The sequence below is a fragment of the Sinocyclocheilus grahami genome, unplaced genomic scaffold, assembly GCF_001515645.1.
Source record: "Sinocyclocheilus grahami isolate Dianchi unplaced genomic scaffold, SAMN03320097.WGS_v1.1 scaffold9.1, whole genome shotgun sequence".
Taxonomy (NCBI): domain Eukaryota; kingdom Metazoa; phylum Chordata; class Actinopteri; order Cypriniformes; family Cyprinidae; genus Sinocyclocheilus; species Sinocyclocheilus grahami.
In genome coordinates this window covers 2,894,359-2,910,598 of record NW_015505188.1, presented here as the reverse complement: position 1 = coordinate 2,910,598, position 16,240 = coordinate 2,894,359, and the positions used below count along the sequence as shown (strand labels likewise).

The 16,240-nt window shown below is 37.3% G+C and overlaps 2 protein-coding genes across 3 annotated transcripts; one reads left to right on the top strand and one right to left on the bottom strand.

The window, feature by feature from the left end:
* Positions 1-2,797: 2,797 nt before the first annotated feature.
* On the bottom strand, positions 2,798-11,962 carry LOC107592130 (sodium channel subunit beta-1-like). 2 transcript variants are annotated; one of them, XR_001609946.1, is made up of 3 exons: positions 10,661-10,731; positions 3,496-3,593; positions 2,954-3,031 (listed from the first exon to the last, which is right to left on the bottom strand). XR_001609946.1 is itself a non-coding variant. In XM_016281525.1 (2 exons), exons 1-2 carry the CDS (start codon positions 10,710-10,712, stop codon positions 2,817-2,819), a joined length of 267 nt encoding a protein of 88 aa, XP_016137011.1. In that variant the 5' UTR covers positions 10,713-11,962; the 3' UTR covers positions 2,798-2,816. The 2 variants fall into 2 exon arrangements, 1 of the variants encoding a protein (XP_016137011.1); XM_016281525.1 differs by lacking the exon at positions 3,496-3,593 and having other exon boundaries at positions 2,798-3,031; positions 10,661-11,962.
* Positions 11,963-13,946: 1,984 nt separating this feature from the next.
* LOC107592592 (uncharacterized) lies at positions 13,947-16,240 on the top strand. Its single transcript, XM_016282126.1, has 3 exons — positions 13,947-15,071; positions 16,047-16,097; positions 16,205-16,240. The coding sequence occupies exons 1-3, from the start codon at positions 13,947-13,949 to the stop codon at positions 16,238-16,240; spliced, it is 1,212 nt and encodes a 403-aa protein (XP_016137612.1).

The following is a 16,240-nucleotide window of genomic DNA, read 5'->3' as shown; positions in this document are numbered from 1 at the left end:
ACTCTGCAGGGCTGCGGCTCTCCAGGACCGACGTTCGCCACCCCTGAACTAGAGGCTATGCAGCCTGTACCGAAAAGAGAAATGATTAGTTCACCTCCCGAGTCAGAGTCGTTCGTTCTTTTGTCACATGCCGTGACGGCAGTATCGGATACAGAAATTAGTTAATAATTCCCAACCTTCCTTACAAACATGCGCGTAGTCATTTTTTTAACTCTTGCAGTTACGTGATGTGTTTATGATCTCAAATCTTTTTTTATTTCTTACAAGTTGATTACAACAACGAACAACTCCGATCGGGAGGTGAGGTAAACTAACAAGACTGCATAGCCTGAAGCAATGAATTAATCATTTCTTTTTCTCATAATTTGGCCTTGGTTTATAGTTTCTTATTCGAAATGTCGCGTAAGTAGATGTGTTGGGGAATTTGGCTATTGACGTTTAACATTTTAATTATATTCTGCTGAAATGAACGAAATTAATGAAATGACTTGGAAAAAAGATTGGTTCATTTTGATGAAGGAGATTCAAAGATCTGAGTCAGTAAAATGATCCGAACTTCCCATCACTAATATTTTACTCTACACTGCCCCGTCTACAGAAGAGCACCATCAGCTTAAAGGGATAGTTTACCTAGAAATGAACATTCTGTATGAGTTTCTTTCTTCTGCGAAATACAAAAGAAGATATTTTGAAGAATGCTGGTAACCAAATAGTATGGAACAAAAATACTATGGAAGTCAAATGCTACTGTTTTGTCAACTGTTTGTTACCAACATTCTACAAAATATCTTCTTTTGTGTTCAACAGAAAAATAAACTTTTACAGGTTTGGAACAACTTGATGGTGAGTAAATGATTACAGAATTTTTATTTTGGGTGAACTTTCCCTTTAATGGTCCTGGAAAAGCTGTAAATGGCATGTGTGTCACGTATGTGTTCGTGTTTAGTTCCTATTTGTCCTTCCAGTTCCTTTTCCCATTATTAGTAATCACCTGTTCCTTGTTATTAGTTATCCTCATCACCTGTCTGCTCCTCGTTATCTGCCCTATTTGAGTTCGAGCCCGTCATGTTCTCCCTTGTCTGGAATTGTTCATGTCAACCTTGCTACGTGTTTTTTCTGTTTCCTTTTGGTTATTAAAATTAGTAAAATTCTCCTACATCTCCTCGCTCCTTTGCTCCGCGCTCCTACACAGCAGCAGTTCTGTGACAATGTGATTTGTCAATTTTAGTTTTTCAAAGTAATGTAAATGAGTAAAATATATTTTTTATATCATAAAAAATAATAAAAACAATATATTAATATAAAAAAAGAGTGTTTTGGTATTTTCTAAAACAGTTCATAGGCTAGATGGTGTTCTTGCACTGAAAAAAAGTGGTGTAGGAGTTACTTATATAATTTAAATAATTTTTTACACAATAAATTTAGTAAGTTCCACAAATATGTACAAAAACAACAGAAAGTTACACATTGAATTAAAATAGATTTTTCAAGTAGAAAGACTGAAATAGTATTTTCTTGTAATATGTAATCCAGTTATCTTTGTTTTATTTGCATGAATCATTGTTACAGTGTAGAAGAGTGCAACATTCAACAGGGATTACATTTTTTACATTTATACTTTATTACATTTAATTATCTATGAAATGATTTTATAAATCCTTATCCAGTAGTGTGGAGAGGTCATGGAACTGAATTGGATTAAAAAATGTAGAAACCCTGAAAATTGCAGGACATAGAATTTGCTTTGCATTACTTTTAATATGCCAATAATTTCACATTTTTAATGAAATTGTTTATATTAAATATTAAATAATATTATAAAGTGTATAAGTAGCAGCTAATTGTTCTAATGGCAAAGGACTTAAACTGCCTTCCTTGTGAAGTGTCCACATATTCCGCTCGGGAATGTTCCTTGCTGAAAATGGTGTGCAGTAATTCACTTCTGACCACAAAGACCATCATAAAAAATGCATGATCTTGGCTTTGCATAAAAAATGCCAACAGGTTTAGATCCGCTTTGGGGTTTAGAATTTATTATAAAAAAAAAATTAACCATTATTTTGTGCATTTTTCACGCAGGCACACGGCTGTACTATAGCTCTTGGACAAAAAAGGGGTTTAAAAAAAGCAACTGCATGATGCAATTAATTTAGGCAATGCATCATGTGCAGCTTAAAGGTCCCCTGAAATGCTTAGAAACACACAGCGTTACTCTGTGTTGACGTCACTTTAACTGAAACAGGAAGACAGGGCGGGACATATCAAGCAGCCCTGCCCCTTTTTAAAATGGCCAATAGCGTTCATTTATATCACAGCTTGGGCTAGAGCCGTTCAGAGCCATTGAGCTCCGTAAAGCCGCATTTGACTGGGTATGCCAGCCACAATCTCATCCATATTGCTATAAAGTATTCTGTGTGGAATTCAAATAGCTCCGACACATTTTGTGGTCTGCGCCGACTCGTGCATGTGATCCGCTCCATGCTATCGTGTCTCTGGACCAGAGCAGAGTGTGTGTGTGTGTGCGGTGGTTAGCATGACAGCGTGAAACCAGACTTCTTTTTTTTTCTTCAATGGAAAGCATATTTACACTGTTTGAATCGTTCCCTGTCCCCTATATAGTGCACTACGTGCCATCCACTGTACAGAAAATACTAATTCTGTGGACAAGTGACCGCTTTCAGGAAGTGACGAACTGCAAGCTTTGAATGCTTATATCTTCTAAATGTGAATTTTGTCACTGTTTTAGAGCACACTGCCTTATAGATAACCTTAAGACTAACATTGATGCTAACACCCAAAAAACTTTCATTTTGATTTCATGGGTACTTTAAGCTGTAATGCATGGTCTTTGGTCTCATACTCACGTATGCAAATTCACTCTCGCCTTTGGCCATGAACCACCAGTCCACTGTGGCAGAGGCCAGTACTTCTCCTCTCATCTTGCAAGAGATACAGCCTAATTTGAAGCCTCGACCCATCACTGCCTCCGTGTCGGAGTCCACCTCCACACATGCCCCATGGCAGAGCCAAGCTACAGGAAGAACAAAACATTAAATGACAGAAACATCTGCTTGACTTCATAAAACACTCTATTAAGTCTTAACGATGCCCACTTTTTTGTTTTGAACTGACAGGCATTAGTATGTCTAAATCTTCTCTTTTTATTTATTTTTTACATGCGTCCCCATTTTTTTGGAATTATGCATGCTGGCTTTTTTAGTTAAAGGCAGAGCATTTTCTTGCAAGCTTTATTTCCACTCATGAAAACTGACTGTGCATTAAAATAGTTCAAATTATCTGTGATCTCAGAGCACAGTATTTGCTTTGTTTTTTTTTTGTTTTTTTTTTGTCCTAACAGAAAAAAAGCTTTGAGGGGAAATAAATTGTTAGCGGTGAGCTATGATCCTTTTTTCGAGTCATTAATCTATTTTCATATATAGATGCAAGTCTCTATATATGCCAGGAAGTCGCAAACACTAGCAAAAAATAACACACCTGATATTCCAAGTATCTTTCTCTCACACTTCACCCTGCAGTTTCCACAGAGACATCTGCATCGTTCTCAACCAATGATCTTTTTGTAATTCTGACCTCTGGAGAAGTATTTATATATGTGCAATGAGATGAGGGACAGGAAACATCGCGCACACATCAATCACAGCTACAGATTTACATTATTAACTAGAGTCATCCTGCCAGACTTTCTGCGATTTAGATTTTTTTACTTCACTGTAATACTCAAGAAAACAACATTTACAATTTGCTTTTGATGGCTGAGAGGAAAGGAGGAAGGAGAAAAAGAGTAAACATTTTAGCCACATAAACTGGAAGACGAGAGGAAGAAAACGAGAGAGAGAAAGAGGGAGACAAGGGTTAAACGTTTTCAGCGTTACATCCATCACATCACTGATCATCATTGACAGATTATTGATTTATTGGCTTCTGATTGGCTGCGGAGAGGAAGAAGAGGGAGGAAAGACAATTATCATCATAGATATCCTACCGTTTTGGAGGAAAGGGGAGGAAGGGTATAAACACATGCTGACACACTCCTACAAACAAGCAAACCAATAAATGGCTGAGATATAAATTTGATACTTAAAAAAAACAAAAAACACTAAAACCTGCAATTAATTAATTTAATGAGTTATCACACCTTTGTAATGTATAGTATATCAGTGGATTTCAATTTTGAGATTTGCTAAATATTCCACCCAGGTAACAAAAATATATTCTAAGAATATTTTGCTAATGTTCCCATTAAGTTATATAAACGTTATTTTTGAATGTTCTCTTTTTAATGAGAGTATCCTTTTTTAAATGTGACCCTGGACCACAAAACCAGTCTTAAGTGTAAATTTTTCAAAATTGAGATTTATACATCATCCGAAAGCTGAATAAATAAGATTTCCATTGATGTGTGGTTTGTTAGGATAGGACAGGATAGGAATATTTGGCTGAGATACAACTATTTGAAAATCTGGAATCTGAGGGTGCAAAAAAAATCTAAATATTGAGAAAATCGCCTTTAAAGTTGTCCAAATGAAGTCCTTAGCAATGCAAATTACTAATCAAAAATTAAGTTGTAATATATTTAAAGTAGGAAATGTACAAAATATCTTCATGGAACATGATCTTTACTTAATATCCTAATGATTTTTTGGCATAAAAGAAAAATCTATAATTTTATAATATAATCTATAAAACCCATACAATGTATTTTTGGCTATTGCTACAAATATCCCCGTGCAACTTAAGACTGGTTTTGTGGTCCAGGGTCACAAATGTTTTTTAAAAAAAATTCTTCTAGGTTATGCAACCGTTAAGGGAACTTTCTTTTTGAGAACGTTAGTTTTGAATGTTCTCTGGGCGTTCTGAAACAAGTTGTAACATTTAAAAAAACGTTAAAGAATCCAACTAAAATGTTTCAGAAAAACCATTGTATAACCATTGAAAAAAAAAAAAAAACATGTATAAATAAAAAATTTTGTGTGCTAATGTTTTGAGAATTTCATTAAAGACCAGATAATCAGATAACATTCTATTAATGTCACTGAAGGGACATTTGTTCATAACTTTGAGAGTCTTGCTGGAACAATTAGCCAAAGTTCTTAGAACATTCCCTGTTACTTGGGCATTTGTTCTTTTTTACCACTAAGACTGTTTTTCCGCATCCATTCTTGAAACTGGGATGACGGGTGGGCTGCGCTGCAGTTTCTCTTTTCCTCGTGCAATTGCCATTTCCTCAACTTCTCAGTGTAACTGATGTGAGCTTTAAATATTAAACCAGCAAGAGACATCGTTCATACATTGTCCTTGTGTGCCCTTGCCCAGATTTAGCATTCATGCCCCCCCCAAAATGGAGAATGTGCAGGCAGAAAATTACCAGGACATTTTCCTGTAAGTTTACGGATATTTCCTTCAACTCTAAAATGGGAAATTCTGAAGATTTACAGACGTGGATTGTGTGGCTTCTCCAGTTACCTTTAAGTTAAGTTACAGTTAAGTTCTCTATTATAGTGCCGCTTCCGAAAACAAACAAATGCAACCATAATGAATGATTTCAGACCTGTGGCACTTACTTCGGTTGCCATGAAGTGTCTGGAGAAGCTGGTCCTGCAACACATAAATTCAGTGGTTCCAGACACAGTGGACCCTTTCAGTTTGCCTACCGCTCGAACAGATCAGTGGATGATGCAGTAGCACTGGCACTTCATTATGTTCTGCAGCACTTGAACACTCACAATACATATGCACGGCTACTGTTTCTGGACTATAGCTCTGCTTTTAATACAATCAGGCAGATGAAGCTGACATCTAAGCTGGTAGACCTAGGAGTGCCGACATCCACTTGTAACTGGATACTGGATTTTCTAACAGACAGACCACAGGTGGTGAGGATAGGAAAGAAGGTCTCCGGTGAGCTCACAGTGAGCACTGGAACCCCACAGGGCTGTTGCCTCAGTCCCAAACTCTTCTCATTGTATACATATGACTGTAACTCCACCCAGGACAATAATATTATTATCAAGTATGCGGATGACACAACCATTCTTGGCCTTATTAAAGGGGAGGATGAATCATCATACAGGGATTTTGTTCATAAGATTATTGTCTATGGAGAGAACAACGACCTGGTTCTTAAAGGGGTCATATGATGCGATTTCAAGTTTCCCTTTCTCTTTGGAGTGTTACAAGCTGTTCGTGAATAGATAAGATCCCTGAAGTTGAGATATTCTTTATCAAAGTTAAGACTCTGCCACACCCCCCTAAAACGGCTCGTTCTAACACGCCCCCACATATCTACCTCACTATGTGGGAATATTTGCATAATGCGCCCAAATGTGCACGCAAAGAAAGAAGGCGTGGTTTCAGTAACCGCAGTTAGTGTTGAAGCAGCCATGTCAGGGAGACGCTGTGTGTTTCTAGGCGAAAGCAAAAGCACTTTATTTGGCCTTCCGAAAGTAGATGCTAGATTAGGAGTAGATTAGGAATCTTTACGATCACTTACAACAGAACAGCAACGACCGTTTCATGAACCTAGGAGAGGAGGTAATTCTGACTTTGCTATGACAATCTGACGCTTCTGAATCAGCGACTGTAAGTATGTTTTGTTACTAGTTTAAGTATTTGCTATTAACTGTTCAAATGTGAAGTTTTGCGCATCCTGTGTGTGTCTGTGTCTGTGTCTGTGTCTGTGAGAGAGAGAGAGAGAGAGACTGGGTCACATCACAGTGGAGTCAGCTGTCTTATCCGCGGCTTGTGTACTGCATCATTACTGTGTCTGTTCCCCTTTCGGGCTTGAACTGATGGTAAAACTAATGACATTATTTACTGTCTTTACATTTATTTTAAAAGATGAAGCTCGCGATTATGGTAAGGGGCGTTACATTTTCGACGAGTGCTTGCGGTGTTCGGCCAATCACAATGCACTGGGTCAGCTGGCCAATCAGAGCAGACTGCGCTTGTCGGAAGGAGGGACTTTGTAGAAAACGAAGCGTTTGAGAGAGGCGGGGCATAGAGGATCTACAATAATGTACAGTATTTGAAAAATAATGTGTTTTTTGAACATTAAAGCATGTCAACATATTCTGTTACACCAAATACACAAAATAATGATCTTTAAAAAAGCATCATATGACCCCTTTAACATAGACAAAACCAAGGAACTCATTATGGATTTCAGGAGAAGAGCACCCCCTCTGCAGCCTCTCATCATCAAGGGGACTGAGGTGGAGAGGACTGTTAACTATAAGTTTTTAGGCTTTTACATTTCAGAGAACCTAAGCTGGGCTAAAAACACTGCGACAACAGTGAAAAGAATGCAGCGGATGCTGTATTTCATCAGACTGTTGAAGAAGGCCAGACTTAGACCTCAGCTCCTCATCTGTGTCTATAGAGGCCTCGTCAAGACTATTCTTACCAGTGGTATAATAGTGTGGTACGGCAATACTACCCTGGCTGAGAGGAAATCATTGCAATGGGTCATAAAAATTGCAGAGAGGGTTATTGGCTCTAACCTCCTTTCTATGGACTCTATATATACTCAACGCTGCAGACAGAAAGCACAGAGCATTCTCAAGGATAAACATCACCCAGCTCATGAGCTGTTTAAATGGGTGGATATGGGCTACAACCTGAGACACCGTAGGCCTGTGAGTACTAGTACTAACAGGGCCCGTTTGTTCAAGAGCTTCTTTCCAGCCACTGTTAGGTTAGGGGCACAGGACATCAGGGAGGGAAAGAAGTATCCCATCCCATAACTCTCTCTCTCACTTTGGAGGACAGGTATTTTCTATCTCGCCTGTCTATGGACCCATGGACAGATATTTTTGTCTCCTATTTTTCCCTTAAATGTTAATTTTTTTTCGTTGTTGTTTTTTTGAAAGCTTGACTCTGTGAACACACAAGAATTCCAATGTACCTGTACTACACTGTACCTGTGCAAATGGCAATAAATTCAATTAAATTATTAAATTATTAGTGTCTTCATACTTTAACTTTAAGAGAGTGTTCCTTAAGAACTACTGAACCCTCGCTGCCAGCTAATCATCAGCGTCCAGTAACATGCACACACCTAACAAACATACATTGACATGTATGTCAATGTATGTTGACATACAGTACATGTCCAAACATACTATTTTTTTTGTAAAAACTGTGATACATTTTTCAGGATAATTTAATGAATAGAAAGTTCAAAAGAACAGCATTTATTTGAAATAGAAATTTTGTAGCAATTATATAAATACATAAACAATAAATTACCTATATTAAAATTGTATAAATACAAAATATTTTAATAAAAAATATAATGTAATTATTAATGCAATTTATGAATTATTAATGCAATTTAAAAGTCACTTTTGATTTTAATGCATGCTTGCGGAGTAAAAGTATTCATTTCTTTTAACAAAAAAGAAAAAGGAAAAAAACAACACTACTATAACACCTAGATAAAGAGATGAAGGTAATCTATATTTCAAGTCTTTTGAAGCTATGGAAATGAACAAACCAAAGTTTGTGTTGTATTTATTAGTATTCTTCTCGGTCTTTTATTAGTATCTCCATTTATTAGTATCTCCATTCTGCATATTCAACCTAGTGCATAAAATATTACATTTTAGTCTATAGTCACTTTTTTTTGGTGTTTTCTGTCCTTTTTTGAGCTTGAAAGACATGGTCCCTAAATATTCCTTACACATATCCTTCATAACAATAACGACAGGATTGTACATTTTGGGTTGACTGTTCCTTTAAGGCTCAGCAATGGGCAAGCAGAAGGTCATAGTAAGCCATCACCATTGTGCCCTCGAAAGGCATTTAACCTCAGGATTCTCCAGGGGGAATATCGCTGTAATACATGTTAGATGCCATTATATGGTGACATTGCCATTAAATTCCAGAAACAATTTACATGGGCCATAATCAATGGCAATTCTGTTCAATCAGATACTGTAGTTTGGACATTCTGAGTCTGTATAATACAAGCAGATCACAGGCAACCACAGGGGACTTTCTTTCATTCTCACACATGGTCTATTTTTCTGTCCATCTGCCCATGCTCACTGCTCTGTTTCATCTCCTTTAAATAAAAGCAGTTCCTTAAAGTGATCCTGAGAGATGACTTACTGTACCAAAAAGTACAGTTGTGTAACAGTTCTCTTTTTGAGCTTTCACATCACATCTAATTTTAACCTTCTGCTCCAACATTTTTTACTTCTTCCTTGGGGCATGATATGTAACATCAAGTATTAAGGAAATATTACATTTTGATAGATTGATATTATCAATGCAATCATAAATGCAACAGTTATAAATATAAGCTTAATCATCTTTGTGAGTTGCTCAATAAATTACTGCAATAAAGCACAGATCATCATGCAAAAAGATGAAATTTACGTTTCTTAGCAGACTTTTTTGACCTCTTACAAAGTGTGTGTCATTGCAGTATGTAAGGAGAATTAGCATGCAAAATATGAAAGACTTGCACTGGTTCAACATATGAAAACAGGTGTAACATTTAAGCAGCTGATAGCTGGTGGTTTACATAACTTGCCACTAGTACAGGAAATACAGATATCCTGATAATGGGCTTCCCAACACACGACATGAGGGGAGATACAAATCCCCACTGCGTAAACTAGGACATCTAACGCTAATGCATAACTGACAACACCTGTTCCCCCGAGAGCGATTTATTTCCATCACTGGCCTTCTTACAGTCACAGATGAAAGATATTCAGGCTATGCATGAGTGCTAACAGCCACACATTTTGGACAACCACCACAAATCTAACACAAAACAAAGCATTCACAACCAACTAGAAGATAATAACAGCTTGTGACAGAAGCAGCCAAGCTTTGGGCAAGAGCTATATTATAGTCTCGACCTCCCTGATCACACACGGCTCCATTTTAGCACCAACACACACTCTACAAACAGTGACAGCTGGTTTGGGTTTTTACTCAGGAATCCGGGAACACAAAAACCCATAAACACACCTACTGTGAAGACATACCACTACTGAACAGGTGCTAAATCGCTTTTCATGAAGCAATTAATGTCACTTCAGTTGCATTATTTTTTTTAATATAATATCTAATAATTCATCACAAATGGCTCTGGCAAGAATACATGTGCTGCTACTTGTGATAATAATAATAATAATGTGATTTTCAAATATCATAAATATGTATATACATTTGTATATAAATAACTGAATATATACTGTATATACAATCAATATATTTAAAATAATATATCCATTACATATGTATGCACACACAAATGATATAAAAAATGTAAATATGAATAAAAATAAATAAAATGTGTTATGTATGCATGTATGTAAAAAATGTAATTGTTATTATAGTGTATATATTTGATATCTATCTACACAATATATTAAAATATATACACATATATATATATATATATATATATATATATGATATATAAAAGTAAATATAAAATTATAAATATAACATTTTAAAATAAATATATATTTTAAAAAATTATAAAATTGTGTAGATAGAAATATTTTTTATTAGTGTATAATGTTTGTCGTTATTCCTATCTATCTATCTATCTATCTATCTATCTATCTATCTATCTATCTATGTCTCACATGTTCAATGTTGCGCTTAAGGCACTCACCGTGTGTTAAACACAGCAGCACAGGGACCCACAGAAGACGCAGTGCAGACATCCTCACAGATGATAGGTGCTGCTTTCGGAGTCGTGTCTCTGTCTTTCACAAACACACACAAACAAAACACAGGCTTAAACTGAAGAGCAGGAGGTCTTGGCAAGTAGTCCACAGTGAGACAGGAACTCTGTGAAGGAAATACGTCTTCTGGATCTGAGAACAGATGAGCTTGACAGTGTAGAAAACGGGGAGATGATGGTGGGCTTCACTCTTAGTTCAGACCCTGATGATGTTTCCTCCTGTCCTTCTAGTCTGGTGGGAGATGAGTGTTGAGGAGCAAGGAAGACCAATGAGGGAGTATCAGAGATGTGACGCCCTCAGTTCAATAAGTCCAGGCACAGAGTATTCAGTTACTCCATGAAAGAAAAAAGAGCTGAGATGCCAGACTCAAGTTTCAGTCAGTAACACTTCTTCTTGACCTATTTATATGTTAGCAAGTACTTTCTAAATAATGGATATTCATACACTTTTTAGAGATAAAATACTCTGATCAGTACCTAATCTGATTTCTAAAATATATATGGTGATATATTCACTAAACAACAACGTTTTCTTGACAGTGGAAGACTTTGAGCTGAGGTTTGTGATTGATTTAGAATTAGAAATGTATGCAGGTAATGGAAGACAAGTGACATTAAATACGAATTTTGTATTATAAATTTGCTACACATCAGCTGGCTGATTTAACCTGAGAGAAAACTATTTTAAGTGACGTAATGTTTGCATGCATCACAATGAATGCAATGAATGCATCACTAAGAATGTTTGCCTTAATGACTTAATGATTATGTGTCTTTGGCCTCATACATACATACAAACATACATTCAGACATTCTCTTCTACTCTAAATTATATTTATTGCTTATGTATTTTGTGAGTTACTGCTTATGTTAATGTGTGAACATGAGGATAAATCTCTCAGAATCAATTTCAACTTGAAGTTATAAGCTTACAGCCAATTATGAAGAGGAATGACCTGCTAAATGTAGGAAATTCACATTGCATTGTACATAAAATAACAAGATTTAGCAGGCTGCCTATTAAATGAACTTCAGCATGCACTGGATTTAATGTTTGTGTCTTTGTCTCATTTAAATAAATGCATATGAAGTTGCATGCTCATAAGTGTTTACTATGACCGGATGTAGTTATGGCTCATGCCATCTGTTATTTTGCTAAAGCATCTGTATTTCCAATTATCAAACATCAAGGCATAGCATATATGTCTAACAGCGAATAATGATCAGTGTTGGGGGTAACGCATTACAAGTAACGCGCAAAAAATGCTAATAATAGGTTACATCATTCATGCACCTGCGTTACATGTGGATGAATTAAAGATAATTTAAATTACATTCCCTAGATTTCTGAACAATATTCAGACGCAACAACATTCTGATGCAAATACCAACAACGTCGACGGTATTTCCCCTGTCAACAGTTACAAACGTGAACTCTAGGAGCTTGTTTTGTGGTTTGAATATTTCTCAGCCTACCGTTACCGATTACCACACGCGTTTATTTAAGAAAACGTTCCTTTCCCACGCCTGTCTTCATTCAGTCAGATACGATCCCCAAAAACGGCTTCTCCGTGGATGAAGTCGATTCGCTCGCGCCGTTAAATCATTCCGTCGGTCTCGCGAGCTGTTTATTTGTGGGTCACGGAGATTAACCAGATTGTGCTGCTGTCCCCGCATAGATGTTCGGTATCAATTAGAATATGCACAAAAGAATCCGTTTGAACCGGAGCACGACACGTTAAGCCATAACGTGGTGCGTTCATTGGCGATATGTCACGCTGCGTTTGGGATAGACTGTGAGGGAGCAGGGAGGGGTGTGCAGACTGATGCATTGCAGTAGTGGGATAGATGGAAAGAAAGGTGTCTGGGGGTTCAAATTTCAAGTCGTTATCGACCTTCGCGTTCATTCACGCTATTTCGGATGCGCAGGATTGATAGTGCTGAACGTGACGCAAAACGCGTTTTATCTCAAATATTCGTTACATGAAGAGGTCGGATTATTCGAGAACCACTAGGTTAATATTAATAAGCATGACCCTAAATCTCTCTCTCTCTCTCTCTCTCTCTCAGACACACTTACACTCATTTTACATGGTTATAAATAAAATGCTTTTGAATCTCATATGGGGAAAAAATGTAACGTTAAGGGTATCTTGAGTAATGATGAATAATTTGAGGGTTTAGGGCCATAATAATAGTGTGAGAAACAGACCGATTCAACGGTATTCCAGTCAGTGAGGCTGTGAACTCGAGAACCAGTCCGATTCGAAAACGAATTATTCAAATCGGTTTTGTGAATTAAAACCGATTCATGAAAAGATTCGATACGTCAACAAATGATTCATTTCCGAATCGAACACCACAGTTATGAACGCGGAAAGAAGAGCAAGAAAGAAGAGAACAGTTTTAGTGACTGAAATGTCATCTGATAAAAATATATCATTACTTCGAAAGACTTTGGATACCGCGTGCGAGCGATGTGGATTATGATTTTTTTTTGTTGATCATTTGATACAAATATTTTTTTATGGGGGGGTCCTCGTTAACGTATATTAAGAAGAATGGTCAGAATATGCTCAAAAAACGCACATTTTGTTTCCAGAAGAAAGTACAGATTTTGAGCGACCTGGGGGTCGGTTGTAATATAGGTTTCTCACCTCTAGGGGGAACTACACTTTCATTTTTGAGGTGAGCCACAATTACAGATGGATTGTATTGTAATAGAGCATGAAGCCTATTAAAATCTCTTCTCTTCAGTTTTTTTATTTTTACACTGCAGATTCGAAGTAAAATATATATTTTATGTGAATTGCTCTTCCTGTTTAATACTTTGTCTGAACTACATTTGTGTGTGTGTGAGGAACCACTTAATTTCTGCAAAACGCTGCGGAAACGATTTGTTCTACTTTAATTTGCTTTTTCTTTACGGGGTTAACATATTATGAACGGTTAACAAAACAAAAAATTAAACAATGTGTAGCCTAGGCTACTAGATTGTGCGCATTGCATGATTTAAAAAAAATCCAATAGAATGAACTCAATTTAACGGGCCTACATTCTATTCTGACATCATAATAGCCATTACACATTACAAAGAATCCTGGTGAAAAGAGCTTCATTTGGTATCTGACTGTTGTGATTGCTGCTTGCTTATCGCTCATTCAAGACAGTTTTGTTGCTGTTGTTGAGATAATCTTCACTCCAGCATTTCAACATGTGGTGCAAAGACAGAAATACTCTCCAGAGTCAATCTATGCTATGCCTAGGCAAACAGATTTTTGGCAGACCTCCCTTTTTGCCTGAGACTGAACAAAAGAAGCCAGGTGAAAGTCCTCCAGGACGTCACGGGCCAAGACCTCCTACTTATTTAATGGATGTGGCAGAGAGAAATGTCACACAATCTTCATGTGAGTCTGATCTGAAAGCTAATGCTCAGCTTTCCTTACCCCCACTGCCTAGTCTTGCAAGTCAATTAGCAAGGGTGGACAAACAAACATCTCTGCATGAATGCCCTGTTGCGGTGTCCACGAACTTGCCTGTTCTAGAACCAACCCATTTTCCTGTGAAACCTCTAGTTGGACAGAAGAAGTCAGCTGGACATTTCATCTTGCCAGAAGCTGACGAGAAGACATCAGTTTCAGATGAAAGACCTCTGGGGCGTCGAGGGTCCAGACCTACTAACCATTTAAAGGTCGTTGCAAAGAGAAACGTCAATGACCCTTTATGTGAGTCTGATCTGAAAACTACCGCTCACCTCTCCTTTCCCCGGCTAACCAGTTTTGCAAGTCGACCAGCGAGGGTGGACAGACTTACGTCTCTGCATGAATGCCCTGTTGCTGTGTCCACGAACTTGCCTGTTCTAAAACCAACCCATTTTACTGTGAAACCTCTAGTTGGACAGAACAAGTCAGCTGGACATTTCTTCTTGCCAGAAGCTGATGAGAAGACATCAGTTTCAGGTGAAAGACCTCTGGGGCGTCGAGGGTCCAGACCTACTAACCATTTAATGGGCATGGCAAAGAGAAACGTCAATGAACCTTTATATGAGTGTGATCGGAAAACTATCGCTCACCTCTCCTTACCCCGGCTGCCCAGTTTTGCAAGTCGCCCAGTGAAGGTGGACAAACGTAGGTCTGCGTATCTGCTTGAACACCCTGTTGGTGTGTCCACAAAAATGACTGTTCTGGACCCAGCCCGTGTTCCTGTGAAGCCACTTGCTGGCCCACAGAAAAGATGCAGTGTTGTTGAGGCAAGGAATCTCACGTCTTTTCAGGGTACATTTGACGATGAGAATGTCAAGAGGAAGAGGGCTCAGCCACCAAAAGGATTCCCCTGTTTGGTCAGATGTTTTGAAAAAAAAATATATGTAATAAAAATAAATAAATAAATAAAAAAAATCTATTTGTGCATCAAGGAAATGTTCCTTATTCATGCATCGAAATATTCTTTGTGCATAAAAAAACCCCCAGTCCTTTGTGCATCAAAAATTGCTTATTGCCATTGGACAGTCTAATCTAAATAATTTGCTGTATCAAAAGGCAGTAGATTGAATATGACACATTAATTATTTTCAAGGATATTATTAAGATGATATTAGTGAGGAATTTAACTTATTGAGTGGGCAGTTGAAGGTCCCTTTTTGTTGTGCCATGTCTGGTTTCAAAAATGGTCTGTGTTCCCAAGTAACTCCCACACAACTGTGACATGAAAATATGCCATTTTATATAATACACATTTAAATAAAACCATTGAAATAGCTGAAAATGCTTCATCTTAGGAATCTGAAGTCTGGTTGGTGATTTATTAATAAATGCAAAAAAAAAAAAACAATCAAAAACAACCGCTCCTTGAATATATTTTGCTTTTCAATCAGGAGAAATTACTCATGGCACTCAAATTTAAAGGCACAGTGCACCTTTTTGGTACCCAATTTCCAATAGTCACACTGTTGGTCTTCATGAGGTACATCTCAAAAACGGTCACTGGAAGTATAATTAATTTGGTGCAGTTCAAAAGTTTGGGATTGGTAAGATTTTAAATGTCTTATATTATTGTCAATAATGAAAACAGTTGCGCTACTAAATTTTACGTGGAAGCTGATGAATGTGATGAATCTTTTGTAACAATATAAAATGTTTACTGTCACTTTTGTTCAATTTAATGCTACAAAACAGTAGCCTAGTTGAAACGGCAGTTTATGTATGTGTGTCAATGGTTGGCGCAATGTATTTGGTATACACGGAGCTCTGCTATGAAAGGAGATGAAAAAAGTGGCCTTTAGGACCCGGTGAATATTTGGGGAACTTCACATCAGTTGCTGCAAGCAAACATGGAGGACGGCGGAGTGCTGGTTGAGAAACCTCAGGTGAGATATATGTTGTGATTTTAAGTGTTTTACAAAGAGAGGGGTGGCGTACACGCCAGTATTATCTTCAAAAAGTTCTAGTCTATATAAGCAAAACATATATACAGCAAGGACGCAAGTCTAAAGCTTACAATGAAGAGTGA

What these genes read in the sequence shown, in the direction of transcription:
- LOC107592130 (XM_016281525.1), bottom strand. Translation starts at nt 10,712, where the DNA reads ATGTCTGCACTGCGTCTTCTGTGGGTCCCTGTGCTGCTGTGTTTAACA. An exon ending in GCTGCTGTGTTTAACACACG is followed by an intron (nt 3,032 to 10,660) that starts GTGAGTGCCTTA and finishes TTCTTCCTGTAG; the next exon opens with CTTGGCTCTGCCATGGGGCA.
- LOC107592592 (XM_016282126.1), top strand. Translation starts at nt 13,947, where the DNA reads ATGTGGTGCAAAGACAGAAATACTCTCCAGAGTCAATCTATGCTATGC. An exon ending in CAAAAGGATTCCCCTGTTTG is followed by an intron (nt 15,072 to 16,046) that starts GTCAGATGTTTT and finishes ACTTCACATCAG; the next exon opens with TTGCTGCAAGCAAACATGGA. An exon ending in TGCTGGTTGAGAAACCTCAG is followed by an intron (nt 16,098 to 16,204) that starts GTGAGATATATG and finishes ACATATATACAG; the next exon opens with CAAGGACGCAAGTCTAAAGC.